This window comes from Lycium barbarum, chromosome 5 (genome assembly GCF_019175385.1).
Source record: "Lycium barbarum isolate Lr01 chromosome 5, ASM1917538v2, whole genome shotgun sequence".
NCBI classification, from domain to species: domain Eukaryota; kingdom Viridiplantae; phylum Streptophyta; class Magnoliopsida; order Solanales; family Solanaceae; genus Lycium; species Lycium barbarum.
This window is the reverse complement of record NC_083341.1, coordinates 21,098,387-21,114,953: the sequence shown is the minus strand read 5'-3', so window position 1 is coordinate 21,114,953 and position 16,567 is coordinate 21,098,387. Positions and strand designations below refer to the sequence as shown.

At 35.3% G+C, this 16,567-nt stretch overlaps 1 protein-coding gene across 1 annotated transcript; it reads left to right on the top strand.

Annotated features, from left to right (window-relative positions):
* Positions 1-3,515: 3,515 nt before the first annotated feature.
* LOC132640689 (dynamin-related protein 5A-like) lies at positions 3,516-15,828 on the top strand. The gene is made up of 16 exons (XM_060357389.1): positions 3,516-3,823; positions 5,579-5,642; positions 5,714-5,818; positions 5,968-6,072; positions 6,687-6,737; positions 6,946-7,007; positions 7,219-7,309; positions 10,045-10,109; positions 11,536-11,730; positions 11,941-12,060; positions 12,256-12,326; positions 12,420-12,645; positions 14,583-14,633; positions 14,750-14,978; positions 15,139-15,278; positions 15,404-15,828. The coding sequence occupies exons 1-16, from the start codon at positions 3,695-3,697 to the stop codon at positions 15,530-15,532; spliced, it is 1,833 nt and encodes a 610-aa protein (XP_060213372.1). The 5' UTR covers positions 3,516-3,694; the 3' UTR covers positions 15,533-15,828.
* Positions 15,829-16,567: the final 739 nt, after the last annotated feature.

The window sequence follows — 16,567 nt, the reverse complement described above, 5'->3', positions numbered from 1 at the left end:
TACAAAAGAACAGAAAATTATATCCATGATATAGTATTGTTAGGTGTTATATACATACACTAAGAATAATTAAAAAAAACACATAAAAGACATATATTAATTCTAAAGACACATCCTAGTCACCTTCTTTTGTTAAGAATATTTGATTTTTTTAACTGAAGTGGAAAATTAGGGATACAAAAGTAAAAGAGAGCGTGTTACAATTGGATTTTTCTTGTGCTTAAACTTAATGGGCCTGGATATAGCTACCTTTTAATAGCTTCTAACACTTTATAACTACAAGTTGAAAAATTACAATACGTAACTGCTTTTGGCTGTATTTTCAGTAAATTTCGCATTTTCGAAATACAGAGAAATACAGCGTCGCTGTCGAGTAAAGAACGACTCTATTTAAGGCAATAAAAATATTTTTCAAATTAAATGGTAATTTGTATTAATGCTTCCATGATTCACGCAAATCTTATGAGATTCCATAACAGCTCACGTCTGTCAATCAAAATCACTCCATTCAAAAGTTTTTGAATTAAAAAAAACTCAACAAAATCACTCCATTCAAAAGTTGTAGTATGTATATATACAACGGAATATAATGAAATACAGTGACATACAAGAAACGCAAATCATCAAAGAGTAAAATCAGGTCCTATTTATGGAACAATTTTTTTTTTTAAAAAAACTGGGATTCAATTTAAAACTTCTCATAAATCACGCATAACGGTTGTTCTTCCATAACAGCTCACGAATCTCTCTCAACTTTCATCACAATCAAAACTTTTTGAATTCAAAAACCACTAAAGATCTAAAAACTTCCAAATATACAGAAAAATATACACTGGAATACAAGAAAATATGGTTGATTGTTTAAGAAATATAAAGTTGTAGTATGCGTATATACAATGGAATATAATGAAATATACCAGAATTGTTTCATAAATTAGAAATACATTGAAATACAGCGAGATACAAAATCGTGAAAACAAAGTGGAGCGAAAATAGGCTATATATTTGGAACATTCACTATATTTACGCAAAAAAAAAAAAAAAAACATTGAAATACAGTGAAATAATACGCTGAAAATTAAATATAATGTTTGTTAATACACAAAAATACATTGAAATATACTGAAACATTTTATCAAACACTTGGTGGGCATGAAACTCCACAACTCTCATCAATGGTGTTTCTATACCAACAACCTATTCTCTTGCTCCTAGATGATGCTACACCACCTAAGGAACTATTAACACTGTAATAAAATATGTTTCAGCTCTCAATTTTCTCTTATTCGACATCTCTATTTCCTTGGTCATCCAAAACAGAAATCCATTAACAACATTGTTTCTCCATGACCTTCATATTTTTTCTCTTTCCCTTCACTAAAATCATCAACACTCTCAATATGAGTCATGTACCCACTTAAAAAAAAAATTGTTAGTTGCTCAAATCTTCATAACAAGAAACTGATATGAGAATTAAAGATGTGATAGAAACCGATTTGAATAATGAGAAGATATGGAGAGTGAAAAACAGATATGAGAATTGAAGATGTGATAGAAACTGATTTGAATAATGGAAGAAATTGAGAGAATTGGGGAGTTAATTGCCGTGTATTTAGGAAGAGAGATAAACATGTAGCGTGTATGTAGGGATATAGGGGCAGCACAGTTAATTAGTAAAAAGTGGGGTAGTTATGAATTGTAAAATTTGAATAATATAGCTACTAAACTTAAATATTAGAAAGGGTAGTTACTATCCATAAATAAGTCTTAGGGGTAGTTACACCAAGTAATTTTTTTTTTTTTTTTGGGTAATGTATTAAATTTTGGTGTGCATTCGGTTCTTCGGTTCGGTTTTATTAAACTTCAGTTCAGTTATTTCAATTTCGATTTTTTGAAGGTGGACACCGAACACCGAACCGAACTAGTTCGGTTTGGTTCTTTCGATTTTGGTTTTTTGAAGTTTGATTCGGTCCAGTTTTTGTTTTTTCGATATTTATGCCCAACTTTATGCACGCCTTGTTAAGATGCTTAATAGCACTGTTGCAGCACGTCAACATTTCAACACCTAATTCATAATCTTTATCAACCAACGCATAGTAAAGTTCATTAAACAAAATTATCAACAAAATAAACTGTAAGCGTCAGTAAGTAAACTGAAATCTCAAACAAATATAACTTAAAATGAAAGTATAACATTTTATGTAGCCGTTTGGCCATAAATATTATTCACTTTTTTTACTTTTAGGCGTTTGGCCATAAATATTCGGAATATAACTCCGAAGTTATATTCTGAAATACCAAAAACAAGAAAAACTTATTTTTCAATTTTTTTCCACTTTTTTACACTACATTTCACCAAAAACTACAATTTCAAAAATTATGGCCAAACACAACTCTAACTTCAAAAATTCCAAAAAAGGTGAATTTGTTTTTGGTATTTATGGCCAAACGGCACCTACATATATTCATATATTTCGGATTTTGGGCCACAAAGGAAGTTTTCTTTCTATATTTACTAGGCCAAAGTCATAGATGGACCCCTGAACTTGTCTTGATTTTTCATTTAGGTCCCTTAACTGAAACGTTGATCATCTGGACCCTCGAACATAAGATAAAATGTGCCATTTGAACCCCTCGTGCCAGCTGGGCACACGCGTGTAGTCCACTTGCAGTGACATGGAAAAATAGACCAGTGACATGGAATATCTGACCAATAAAAATAAGCCATGTTAACAAAAAAAATTAATTTAAGAAAAATTAATTTTAAAATCTATTTAAATAATTTAAAAAAATCTGAAAAACCCAACCCATCCTCTCCGATAGCCCACTTCATCACTGCCACTGCCGCCGCTGCCTCAGCCGCCCCACCGCCACCACCGCCGCCTCTTCAAAATCTATTTAAGTAATTAAAAAAATGGCGCCGTTTTTTATCGGAGATTTATTTAAATAGATTTTGAAGCGGCGGCGGCGGCGGTGGGGGCGGGGAGGCAGCAACGGCAGTGGCGGCGGTGAAGTGGGCTATCGGAGAGGATGGGTAGGGTTTTTCAATTTTGTTTTAATTATTTAAATAGATTTTAAAATAGAGTTTTTATTAAAATTAATTTTTAATGATTAAAAATTTTAAAAAAGGAAAAGAATTGGTAACTCACGCTCTGTTTTAAGCAATGCAGTTCACGTGTGTGCCTAGCTGGCACGAGGAGTTCAAATGACACATTTTATCTTAAGTTCGAGGGTCCAGATGGTCAACGTTTTAGTTAAGGGGTCTAAATGAAAAATCAGGACAAGTTCAGGGCACATCTATGACTTTACTAAGTTGACATTCTAACATCCTACACGGTAAATTTAAAATCACAAAATTTAAAAAATATTTAAATATATTGCACACATATTTAATTTGAAATGATAAAATTTAAAACCATAAACTTCGTGTTCAATTAAAACTAAAATATTTAAATTGGAACGAAGGGAGTAACATTTTACCTTACTTTTTTGCTTCTTATTTGTTAGTTCCCTAAAATGCCTAAGCGGTTCACCGTTCAAATGCTAAATAAAGAAAGTTCCTAATTTCAATTTCAAAATCTTACTTCACAGCCAAAGCCTCTGTTTTCCTCTCGATACCTCTTTTATCTTCAACTCTTTTGATCTAATTGATAGTCAAACGTAGTCGCGGATCGTTGACTCTGATAAGTAGAAAATGGAGAATCTAATAGCATTAGTAAACAGATTACAAAGAGCTTGTACTGCACTTGGAGATCATGGTGAAGAGAGTTCATTACCCACTCTTTGGGATGCTTTGCCCACTATCGCTGTTGTCGGTGGACAGGTGTCACATATCTACCTTCCCTCTTTTCATATATTCCATTTCGTTTCTCTTTTTAATTTGTTCACTTTAGTAGTATGGAGCAGAGACTATTTTTTGATTTTCATTTTAGCTGGCGTTATTACTGCATTTGAGCATTAATTGGTTAGTTGAAGTCAGATCTGTGTTTTATATTGTACTCTTTTTAATTTGATTGCGTTTTTGTAATTTTATGCTCATATTTTCTATAACTAGGTGCGATTGGACTGTTTGAACGTTATTGCTTAATTCGAAGCTGAATTTGTTAGTTTGTTGAAGTGAGATCTGCGCTTTGTTTTCATTTGATTATGTTTCTATTTTCTGTTTGTTCCATTATATCCGTTGCTTCCACTTTAGGTCATTTCCTTGCTATTATATTTTAACTGAAGCTTCGTTCGTCTTTAGAGAGCTTGAATTTCTATTTATTGCGGCATTTTATGTATGAATCTGAGAATGTTAGCTGTGCGATTGGACTTTTTTGAACGTTATTACTTAGTTTGAATCTTCGTTAGTCTTTAGTGAGATTGAATTTATTAATTTGCGTGTTCGTACAAGTCAGATTTGCGCTTTGTATTGTACTCCTTTCATTTGATTGTGTTTTTCTACTTTTATGCTCCTATTTTATACTCCCTCCGTTTCAACTTATGTGAACCCATTTGACTGGGCACGGAGTTTAAGAAAGAGAAGCAGACTTTTAAACTTGTGGTGTTAAATGAGTCATATATATTTTGTGTGACTATAAATCATTGCATAATGGTAAATTGTTTCCAAATATAGAAAGTGGTCTTTCTTTTTTGCACGGACTAATAAGGAAATAGGTTCACATAAATTGTTTGTTCCACTTTTTGTCATTTCATGCATCTAGCTTCTCTATTTTCATACTCTGTTTCGTTTCTCTTTTAATTTGTTTAGTCGAGTTCTATGAAGCAACTCAAATTTGTTGCGTTTAACAAATCGGTTGCGGTGTTTTTCGTATGAATCTGAAAATGTTAGCTGGCGATTGGTCTTTTTGTTCGTTATTACTTTGTTCGAAACTGCGTTCATCTTTGGCGAGCTTAGTTTGTTAGTTTGCGTGTTCGCTGAAGTCAGATCTGCGCTTTGTATTGTACTCCTTTCATTTGATTGTTCTTTTTGAACTTTTATGTTCCTATGTTCTATAAGTAGTTGTATTTGTTCACTTTTGGTTATTTCTGCTATATTTTAACTGAAAATTTTGTCGTGGAATGATATCTATGGCTCTTGATTACTTGCCTCAGCTTGATCCGATAACATTCGTCCTGAAATTCTCATATTAGTAGGTTTCACATTTATTAATCAATATATGCTCTCAATTTTTTGTTATGTGATGGTATTTGACTGGATATTTATTTGACATATATAATATATTAGTGATAGTGAAAAAATATTTGTGAATTTAGATTGATAGAAAAAGATCATATTATAAGTTTTAAATTTAATAGTTTATTAAGGAATTTGAATTCTTGAGAGCTGTAAAGTTATATAGAAATATACATTTTGTAATGTCTCAAAAGGGATTGAGGGAGCCAAACCCGAGTATATATGTTATTTGAATTATTCAGGACCAAGTTTTTTCTAGCTTTATTTGGGTTGAGGCTTTAAGAATTTTGGTTCATTTCGGGCATAGTATTATTGTTTGTTTTATAAAATTTAGAACCTGAATGTAATATTTTTTATCTTGCGTTTATTTTGCTTAACTCCATCTTTTTGGATGACTTGTAGAGTTCTGGGAAATCTTCAGTGCTTGAGAGCATTGTTGGAAAAGATTTTTTGCCTCGTGGATCGGGTAATAATTCCATCAATTGGAATCTAGATGAAAACTTTAATACTACCAGATGACTGACATATCATATACAGGAATTGTTACCCGCCGCCCCCTTGTCCTACAGCTTCATCGGATAGATGAAGGTAGAGAATATGCAGAATTTGGACACCTACCAAGGAAGAGGTTTACTGATTTTGGTGAGTTTTTGGACAAGCAATACTACCACATTATTTGCTCTATTCTAGTTTTCATCTTCTGCATGTAGCACCCATCAGTAAGCTTTTCCTCAACATTCTTTCACTTTGGTCTGTTCGTTTTGCTTCGAAGTCTTATATGTGTCTTTCAGCTGCTGTGAGAAAGGAGATTTCTGATGAGACTGATCGAGAGACAGGCCGCAGCAGCAGACAGATTTCTAGTGTGCCAATTTATCTCAGTATATATTCTCCAAATGGTATGAAGAGCTTTTCGTTCTCTGTTTGTGCAATTCAATTGCTTTTAATGGTGTATTTCTAAGTCCATTTGACGTTGTCAGTGTGTGTGTGTGTGCGTTTTTTTTTTTGGATAAAGGTTGTTGATGATGTATTTGTTTTGTGTAAGAAGGATGTTTAAATTTGTAGGATGAGGTTGAATTTTACAAAAAAATATTGACATCTATTTAACTGAAGACTGGTGTTAATTGTTTCTCCCACAATTAATGTATTCAGGTACTAGCAACTAAAAAACTGTTGCATCTGATAGCTGTCCGGGAAATTGCTTTAAAATCACATATAGTGGATAATTTTCTGGTGAATTCCTTTGTTGTCTATACTTTACTATTGCTAATATTGCCTTTTCAGTTATACATTCAAAGCCCATTTGGTGTTGAAAGGTGTTTTTTACAATTTGTTTCCAGTTAGGCTTAGACTTCTAATATTACTTGCCTGAGTTGCAGCATTTTTGTAGCACCAATATATTGTATAGTTACCCAAAAAGTCCGAGAAAAGATTTTCTACTCGTTCAATTCTAATTTTAAATTGCCTTGACATTTACTACTTCATCTACTTATTTTGGATTTTGTCGTGGCAGTTGTGAACTTGACTCTGGTTGATCTTCCTGGACTTACAAAAGTAGCAGTTGGTGAGTATAAGGGTTTCTGTTCATTTTGTGTCGTTAATTTCAAAAGGAACTATTGAAACTAACGGGTTCAAATGGAGCAAAATGTATATTGAGGATTCATATAACGGACCTGAACTTGTTTTGCATTGATACATAGCTCTTGTTTTCAAAAAAAAAAAAAAAAAAAAAGAGTTGCAGAATTGAAGTTCTGTCCATTGAATTTATGTAGAGGGACAGCCTGACAGCATTGTGCAAGACATTGAAGAGATGGTCCGGTCGTATATTGAGAAGGTCAGTTATACTTATCTTTTATCCACGAGAAAATGTTCCAGTGCATTGTGTTAACATATTGGAAAACAATAATACTGCAGTTCTCTAGTATTTCATTAGTTTGATATGCTTTGCTCTAATATGTCAGGAAACATTTAAAATGTTTTTAAAGATCTCAATTTACTCTTCATACTTGTGAAAGTCACTGCCTTCTGTTTTCTTGCCATTGCAGCCCAATTGTATTATTCTTGCAATTTCCCCTGCGAATCAAGATCTCGCAACATCGGATGCAATCAAGATTTCTCGTGAAGTAGACCCTAAAGGTCAGTGTCTGGGAATTTACTTCGTATAATTTTCCTAGCCTCTGTCTCTAGATTGTTCTGTATGTGTTAATGGACTTGTTCTTTTATTGGTGAGAAGTAGTTGTATCTGGTTATCATAGTTGGTTTAGTTAATTACTGTTAGGCAAAGTATACACTTTAACAGAAGCTGCTACGTGCATTATGGACCTGTAATAAGTCGGAATGCTTGATAGTGTACTCTTGATCAAAATTTCCGTTCCTTCAATAGAATGATAACCCTTGCTGCAAACCCAACTAATCTCTTGTCCACTCTTTTAGTTAGTAGGTTCCGAGCACTGAGCAGTAGTCAGGAGTGTTCATATTTTGCAATTAAACACCTGTGCTAGTTGTTCAATGTTGCCACATCCTCAATCGGGATGATTTCGCGCTTCTTTAGGTTGATTTTCAGCGCTGAACTCAACTAATCGTGACCCTATCAAGAACAGTCTCAGGTAAGCTAACTGTTGTCCTGTTGTCTGCAAAAAGGTGGGAGATCTTAAAGTTATCATTCTCTCCTACCCCTGCCTTGAAGACCTTTAAGTAATCTGCAATGTCCTCTTCGTTCATCATCTTACTCAGTGCCTCCTGTACCAATAAAAATAGCGTGGAGATTAAAAGATCCCTCGTCTCAAGGCCCTATAGCTCTGATTAAACCAAATGGGCTTTAATTGATGAGAGCTGGCAACTTTAATTGATAAAAACTCCTGTTTGAGGGGGTTGAAAATGATTTTTTACATTTGACGAATAGCATCTTGTCTTTGATTGCTTTATTGTGCACCCTTGAGATTCCAATTTGTATAGATGATTGGGTGTCTTTCATAGAGAATCATGTTTTGTTGTAGATCCTCTACTTTTTGGTATACAACTTGTATAAAAAAACTGACAACTTTAGTGTAGACATGAAAAACTTTATCCACCACCTCTACCCTTCTCCGAAACCAATCTTTAGCATCACAACGTTCAAAAAGCTCCAATTCACGTGGTGATGCGCATTCTCTAAATTCACGTGGTGATGCGCATTCTCTAGATCCAACTAGCATTCAAGAAGCCACTGCCTCGTTTTCTACCAATCCTGCATCTATAATTTATCTGCGCTCCACAAACGCAAACACATTCTAAGAGTGAGACATTGTATCATTGAGACCTTCTTTAGTATACTTGAGACCATCTTAAAATTGACTTTGTTGATTTTTCCTACTAGACTGATAGATCCATTTTGCTTAATATTTGAGGCTCCCTCCTCCCTTTTGGGTGGTGCAATGAAAGATGCATTGGGGCTCTTCCAAACTTCCCTGATTTCTGGAATGATGTAACAGTCTTCATGTTGTCTTCCTTCACGACACCCCAACATTTCTGGAAAAAGGTTAAGAGTGAAGTCCTCAGGTTCGATGCTTTATCTCCCGCACAATTCTCCAGTTTCCCTCAACTCCTCTACTGTTCTACTCTTCAGTCTCCAACCACTTTTTCATTTTCTCGCCTATTTGGTTAAACGCTATCCTCCCAACTTTGGTCTTTTTTCTTCCTTTTCTTCGTATACTAAGGAATAAAAACCGCTACCGTCCCCCTGGACCTCTTCCTCATCTTCATAAACCATTCCCCACTCTTCTGTTGACTCCACTAAGTTCTTTCTCCTATTTGCTATTGCCACCCTATGGAAGAACTTTTTATTGGACCCTCCTCTTTCAAACAGTGTGTTCTAGTTATATAGTTTTCATCTAGTCTCCCAAGCTATTGTCGAAATTGCCAACTCCTCTTGCACCTCCTCATTTCTTATTTTTCTACACCCCTCCTTTTTTCCTAGATCTTCCATTTTGTTCATGAGCTCCCTCATCTTAACCTCCACCCTTCCAAAGACGTCCCTATCCCACTCCTTCATGTCCTGTTTTAACAGTATCTTCTTGGCCAAGATTCACTTCATCTAAAACAGAATTCTGAGGCTATTCCACTTTATCTAAATTACGAATGCATTTTTACCCCTAGGTTCACTGGCTATGATTCGAAGATTAACTTGTACGACTTCTATACCTTCTTTAATGTATTTCTTGAAGCAAATTGAAGTCTCTTATCCAATATCGACTTCCCAGTGTCACATTCTTCAATGTGAACAAGAGTTAAGAAACTTAATACAACATAGACCTTCAAAACAAAATGTGTCTCATACTTTTACTTATCTCATTTACTGAGGCAAAGCTCCAATGGTTGAGGCCCTAAAAGTTTCTCAAGTTTATCCAGTGCGTAAGTTTTTTTTCTTACTTATCCAAAAAGAAAAAGAAAAAAATGAAAGCAAGAAAGACCATTCCTGTTTTCTTAATTACCTGCCAAAACACAGTCACTGCTAGTGAAGTCTAGTGAGATGTGGCTTTTTATTTTAAGTTTATCTTTACTCAAGTATTGATTACCTTCTACTTGTCGTTTTGCAAATTGTTTCTTGTTGTGCATATGTCAATTCAACTATCTTGTACAACTCAGAGAACTATTGGTTCTCGCACTCATTTGTGATCATTTTTTATTGAGCAAATAATGTAGTTTAAGTTTGTCTAGATTCATGATCTCAGGCCCTTTGCTATCTTCTGACTCTTCTCGTCTTTTCCTTGTGTGGTAATGTGCTACCACGATGTTAGTTTTACAATGTAGTTCATTCTCAGTCAAGATTTACTCATCAAGAAAAATTTCATCTTTAACACTCTTTTGACTCAGTATCTGGCCACTTGTCTCAGGAGAAAGGACATTTGGAGTTCTGACCAAGATTGATCTCATGGATAAGGGTACCAATGCTGTTGATGTAAGCATTTATTTGGTTAATAAATAGTTACTGCAATTCTACTTGTTGGAACATGGATTTTTACTTTCATGTAGCTTAATTGAGCATATATGAGTATGAGCCTCCTCACATGTTTTGGTATCCTTTAGATAAAGCTAGAGACAAGTTGCTTTCAGTCTTTTTATTCCCCCTTTGGGTCTCAAATTTATGTAATAAGTTGATTTTCTAAATTTGATAGGGAGCTCGTACGTACATGTAGTTTTTTTTTTTTTTTTTTTTTGGTGTCGTGCCATTAATTGTACTCCCTCTGTTCATCCCTTGGTAGGCTGAAACTACCCTGAAAAAAAAAAAACAAAAAAACTAGAGCTTACAGATGTCCTATGATGAGTTTTTTGTGTGAATACAAAGTTACCTTTTACTCAAAAAAAATAAAATTGTACTCCCTCTGTTCAATTTATGTGGCGATGTTTGACTTGACACGAAGTTTAAGAAACAAAAAAGACTTCTGGGCCTTGTAGTCTAAACCTGTTATGACATTTCTGTGACTATTGTAAATGCGAAATTTAAAGTTAGATTGTTACCACATAGAGAAAGGTGCCATTCCTTTTTGGAATGAACTAACAAGGAAATACTGCCACATAGAATGGAATAGAGGGATGATTACATTGGGAAAAATGGGGAAGTATCTTTATATAAAGAGAAATACCGAAGCTTCCGTGAAGAGATATGGAACCCTCTGTACATAAAATGGAACAGAGGGATGAATACAGTTTCATAATTTTACTAGTTTTTGGAGAACTTATGTAATATGAGTTTAATTGGGTTAAGGTGATCATGGTTTCTAATTCTAGTTTGATATAGTACAAATATCAATTTTGTTGTTTGTTGTTTAGTGTTGTAGTAGATTAGTAGTTGTAATGTCTAAGTGAATAAATTTTCTCATATTGGATGAAGAGTTATCGATCAGATCTTGTGATAATACATTAGGAGATACTATTTGAGTGGTTATTATAAGTAAAGAAATTAAGGGAGTGCACATGGCACGATGTAGAGGATGAACGTTCTGATTTTGTCAATCACTCTACTAGAGTACTCTTCTTTGAATTTTATGATTTTGGACATTGAGAGCCGATCCTTTGTGTTCTTAGTCTGAGTGTCTTAAAATACTACCTTTTGGAATAAACAAAGGCACTTCTTCATGCCCGCTTGATATTTGTATGAGCAAAAATTGTAATCATATCGTAATCATATCTTTACTTGTTCTGCAAATGTGTCTGTCGGTATCCACCGTTTAATTCACATTCCTATTGTTTATGCTTTCCGGTTAAAACTTATGCTGCCATCAAGATGTCTGTCACAGTTTACAGGAAAAAGTTACACCGAGTATTATTTATTTACAAATATTATCAATTGTTAATTATTCTAAATCATATTCTTGGATTTCCAGATGTTGGAAGGAAAAGCATATAAGCTACAGTTTCCATGGATTGGTGTTGTCAATCGTTCACAAGCTGATATAAACAAAAATGTGGATATGATTGCTGCTAGGCGTAGGGAGAGAGAGTACTTTTCCAGTACCCCTGAGTACCGGCATCTCGCCCACAGGATGGGTTCAGAACATCTTGGGAAAGTTCTGTCGAAAGTATGTCGTATTCTTTCTTATTGAATTAGTATTCAGGGTTTGGCGCTCATGAACTTTTATTATTTTGTTTTTTACACGAGAGCATTTTTCAACTTATTTCACTCTTCTGTCTCCAATGGAAGTGCTCTTGGTGCTCCAAATGAAGACTTGTAGTTATGGTTTATGCTGGATACCTAACTTTTTTCTTTGATTTTCTGTCTACATTTTTAGCATTTGGAGTCTGTTATCAAGTCTCGGATTCCAGGTCTCCAGTCTCTTATCAACAAAACTATAACTGAGCTAGAAACTGAGTTGAGCCGTCTCGGAAAGCCCATTGCCACGGATGCAGGAGTAAGTATCCTATTTAAATCTCTACCTTTCTTTTGTATTGCTTATTGATCCTGCGAGGCGATTTACTCTCTAGCTAGAGCTGATTGATTTGTTTCACCTCTTAGGACTATCATTAGTTTGTAGAATACGAGTCTGCTTTTATTGTTCTTGTTCTTGTGAATCATATGTCATATCCTTATTTTGCATTCTAATCAGGGAAAATTGTACATGATAATGGAAATCTGTCGTAGTTTTGATGGAAATTTCAAAGAACATCTTGATGGAGTGTAAGTGTTCCATTTTTTTTTTCCGGTTAACATATCCAAGTAAACTATATCTGTATGTGGTCTAAGCTTATTTTTATGGTCTGAATGTCACAGTCGACCAGGAGGTGATAAAATATATTACGTCTTTGATAATCAGCTCCCAGCTGCGTTGAAAAGATTGCAATTTGACAAGCAACTTTCAATGGACAATGTAAGGAAACTTATAACGGAAGCAGACGGTTATCAACCGCATTTAATAGCTCCCGAACAAGGATATCGTCGTCTCATTGAATCTTCCATAGTGTCTATGAAGGGTCCTGCTGAAGCAGCTGTTGATGCGGTATGGATTTTTGCCCCCTGTTGTATGTACCCAAAATATACTATTATAAGTTGCACTGTGTATAATGGATTAATCTAGCTTTATTATCTTTTCTTAGTGGTTTAGATGTCCCCTTTTCGTCAGCCGTTGTTTGATGAAGCCCCTATAATGGTTTCATCTAGCTTTATTATCTTTTCTGAGGGGGTTATCGGAAACAGCCTCTCTACCCCACAAAGGTAGGGGTGAGGTCTGCGTACATCCTACCCTCCCTAGATTCCACTTGTGGGATTACACTGGGTATGTTGTTGTTGTTGAGTGGGTTAGATGTCCCCTTTTCTTCAGCCGTTTTTTGATGAAGCCCCTTTTCATCAGCCATTGCTTCTTCTTTGTCCTTTTTTCGGCTTTCCACCCTAGTATTAGAGACTCAAATTATTGAGAATTGGAATGAAACAGGTCCGCTAATGGAGCAAGCTGGATAATGAGGGTTCTTATAGTGGGCCCAACTAAATTGACATTGAGGCTTAATTGTTGTTGCTGCCTTTCCTTAATTTACGTTCCAGGCTTCTATATGGAGTAGTGAGGTGTGTAGTAGCAGGGGAAGGAATTTCACCAAGGGGATTTAAAATAAAATAAAAAAAAAAAAAAAGAGGAAGAAGAAGAAGAAGAAGAAGAGGCCAAAGTGCATAATTGGGAGTCGAATCTGCAACCTATAGCATTTTCTAAACCCACTATACTAAACGAGTACAACTTTCATTCTGAGAATGCCAGTTTTTTCTCAGTGTCGCAGCTTTGATAATAGGCGATTGCTCAAAGTTGGCATTACTGGACAAAGTACAAACTACTAAACAAAATGATATTAGGAAACTATTTTTGAAATAGGAAGTTAAGCTGGACATTGGCAAGTGTGGGTCTTGTGGTTGGGAATCATTTTCCCAATAATGTCAACCAATTGATAATTGAGAAAAGTAGATATGTGTAATCTCCTGCTGCTGTTGAACTATTGTGCTTAATGGACATCCTGCTTTTGACTTGCTGTGTGTGATCTTTCTTGATTATCTAAATATGAAGAAAGACCTTTGACGTGTAAACTAAATATATATAACATACCAAAGCTACCCTTCGAAGAGCATTCCATGTCAATTCCTCTTAAGGAGCGCATCATTAAGGGAAAGATGTGAATGTTAAAAATTCAAAATTAAAGAAATATCAAACATAGAATGGTGTCAATTCATTTGGAATGGACCAAAAAGGAAAGCGAGCCATGTAACACGGGATGGAGGGGCTATTATATTAGGAAAGATTGCAGAGAACAAACGCTTGGGCTGGACCCTTGTCCCTATCCGATTTTTTCCCTCCTTGTCAACTTGACCTAGAGATCTTGTTATCCCTAGGGGGTATTATATTCGGAAAGATTGCAGAGGACAAACTCTTGGGCTGAACCCTTGTCCCTATCCGATTTTTTCCCTCCTTGTCAACTTGACCTACAAATCTTGTTAACTTCCTACTCTCTCCGTCTCAATTTATGTGAAGGTGTTTGACTGGGTACGGAGTTTAAGAATGAAAGGAAGACTTGAAACTTGTGGTCTAAAATAAGCCATAGATATTTGTGTGGCTATAAATCATCTCATTAAGGGTAAAATGAGAAGTTGTTTCTAAATATAGAAATATGTCAATTTTTTTTGGGACTGACTAAAAAGGAGAGTGTCAGCTATAGAAAATGAGAAAGTAGTGGAAGATAGAAAATTTATTTATCTATATTTAATCTTGTAGATTCCTTCAAATTTAATCAGCTAATCTGACTATTCTGACTGTAATTAGATGCTGTGAAGATTACGAAATATTGTCTGAGGTATTTTCTGCTTAGTATGGGAGGTTTTTCTGTCATTATGGAAAAAATCTTGTACAGTTGAGCAAACAAATCATGGAGTACCAAATTATTTACTTTGTGATGATTGCAGGTTCATGCTATACTGAAGGAACTGATTCACAAGGCAATCAGTGAGACTCCGGCAAGTTCCCTTCCGTTTCTAATTACTGTTCTGAGTTAATGACCCATAAATTGCTTTTTAATTATTTTGGTGTGTTAAGGGTTTAACAACTGAACACATGCTTCCTCTATGTGCAGGAGCTAAAGCAGTATCCCTCCCTACGAGTAGAGGTCAGCAATGCAGCTGTTGAATCATTAGAAAGGATGAGGGATGAAAGCAAAAAAGCAACTCTTCAGCTGGTTGAAATGGAGTGTAGTTACCTGACTGTAGATTTCTTCCGAAAGCTTCCTCAAGATATGGAGAAGGGAGGGAATCCGACACATTCTATTTTTGACCGCTATAATGATTCCTATCTTCGAAGGATAGGTGAGTTCTGAACTAGCAATCACCCCTTAATTCTTTGATTTCCGAAGTATTTTGATAAATGCTCTTAGATTTACTAATAATTACTCGTAAAATAGTCATGTAAGATCTTTTCCCTTGCAACATCTTTTGGGGTAACGCCTTAGCTTCCTTTTTTGGACAGGGTCAAATGTCTTGTCTTATGTCAATATGGTTTGTGCTACTTTGAGGAATTCAATTCCGAAGTCTGTAGTTTATGGTCAAGTACGGGAGGCCAAACGCAGCTTGCTTGACCATTTCTTCGCTGATTTAGGCAAGAAGGAGGTGAGACTCAGCCTCATTTCTTCAGCTACCTCTGAAACTCTTTCTGATTTAGGCAAGGAGTGTAACAATGGTATGACTTACATGGATAGTAATGTTCACATACTACCCCCTTTTCCGTTTTGCAGGGCAAACAGCTGGGTAAGTTGTTGGATGAGGATCCAGCAATTATGCAGCGTCGCCTCTCTCTGGCAAAGAGACTTGAGTTGTACAGAGCTGCTCAAGCTGAGATTGATTCAGTTGCATGGTCTAAATAAACACAACTACACAAGCTTCCAGTTTCATCACTTCTCGTTCACCACGATTTGCGTATAGGGATAGGCAGCCGGTGATTTTTTTTGCCTCGACATGTAATTGTTCTCGTAGTAGTTATTAAGTAGTGATTTGGTCAAGGCCGCTGCTTGTGTGGCTAGTCTTATCGACAGTACTAATGCATAGAAAACCTCTTGCTTGTATGAGTATATATTGAATGTCGTGTCTTGCCATTCCATACACAATTTGGCAGAATCAATGCTCCTATGATATAGTAACAGAATTAGCAAGTTACATCTGATTGATGTTGTGTGACCTTTTCTCTTTTGTTGGGTCTGATTACTTGGGGTTTCTGATCGCAGCAATGAGATATTTCCTTGCAAAACCTCCGTGTGTACTAAGCGACCATTGAGTTTGCACGTTATTCAAAGTCGAACACTTAAAACTTGGATAGCAATACTTTGCTTTCCTACTACTCCCTCCATTTCCATTCAAAGTAAGTGTAAGCTTAGCCTTTTTTCACACTCCTTAAGAAACACTAATTCTTGGAGAAAGATATAGGTATTTTGACTAAATTATCTTTTAATTAATGTAACTCTTGTTTATTTATTGCCTTGAGTAAATTGCGGTAAATTTGAAAAAATAATATTACTTCTTTAACTATGTAAGTGTCTTATTTTGAACCAAAATAAAAAGCTAAGTGGATGCATATTTTGAACTGGAGGGAGTATTAGCAAAAAGCTTTGGAAATACTTAACCGTTTAAAACACGTGAAAAGGAAAGAAGGCGGTGCGAAAAAATGAAATTGTTTTATGGAAAGATGTAAGTAAATGATTTTTTTTTTTTTTAAATCTGTCCATCTGTGCTCATTGAGCATGGACCTGCATATATTTATTGAAACTTCATACAAAAGAAAGGAGTTAAGGTTTCCCCATACTCCTTTTCCTACGGAAGGTGGAACAGCCTCGAACCTATCCATGGTAGTAGGTTAGCACTTAAGTTCACAAAATATCAGCGAAAGGGGGAGATGTTAATTTATA

Bases quoted from the DNA above. Each gene is read 5' to 3' on its own strand.
- LOC132640689 (XM_060357389.1), top strand. From the start codon at position 3,695: ATGGAGAATCTAATAGCATTAGTAAACAGATTACAAAGAGCTTGTACT. The intron at 5,643-5,713 runs GTAATAATTCCA...TATCATATACAG, and splicing joins TTTTTTGCCTCGTGGATCGG to GAATTGTTACCCGCCGCCCC. The intron at 14,979-15,138 runs GTGAGTTCTGAA...TTTTTTGGACAG, and splicing joins TTCCTATCTTCGAAGGATAG to GGTCAAATGTCTTGTCTTAT.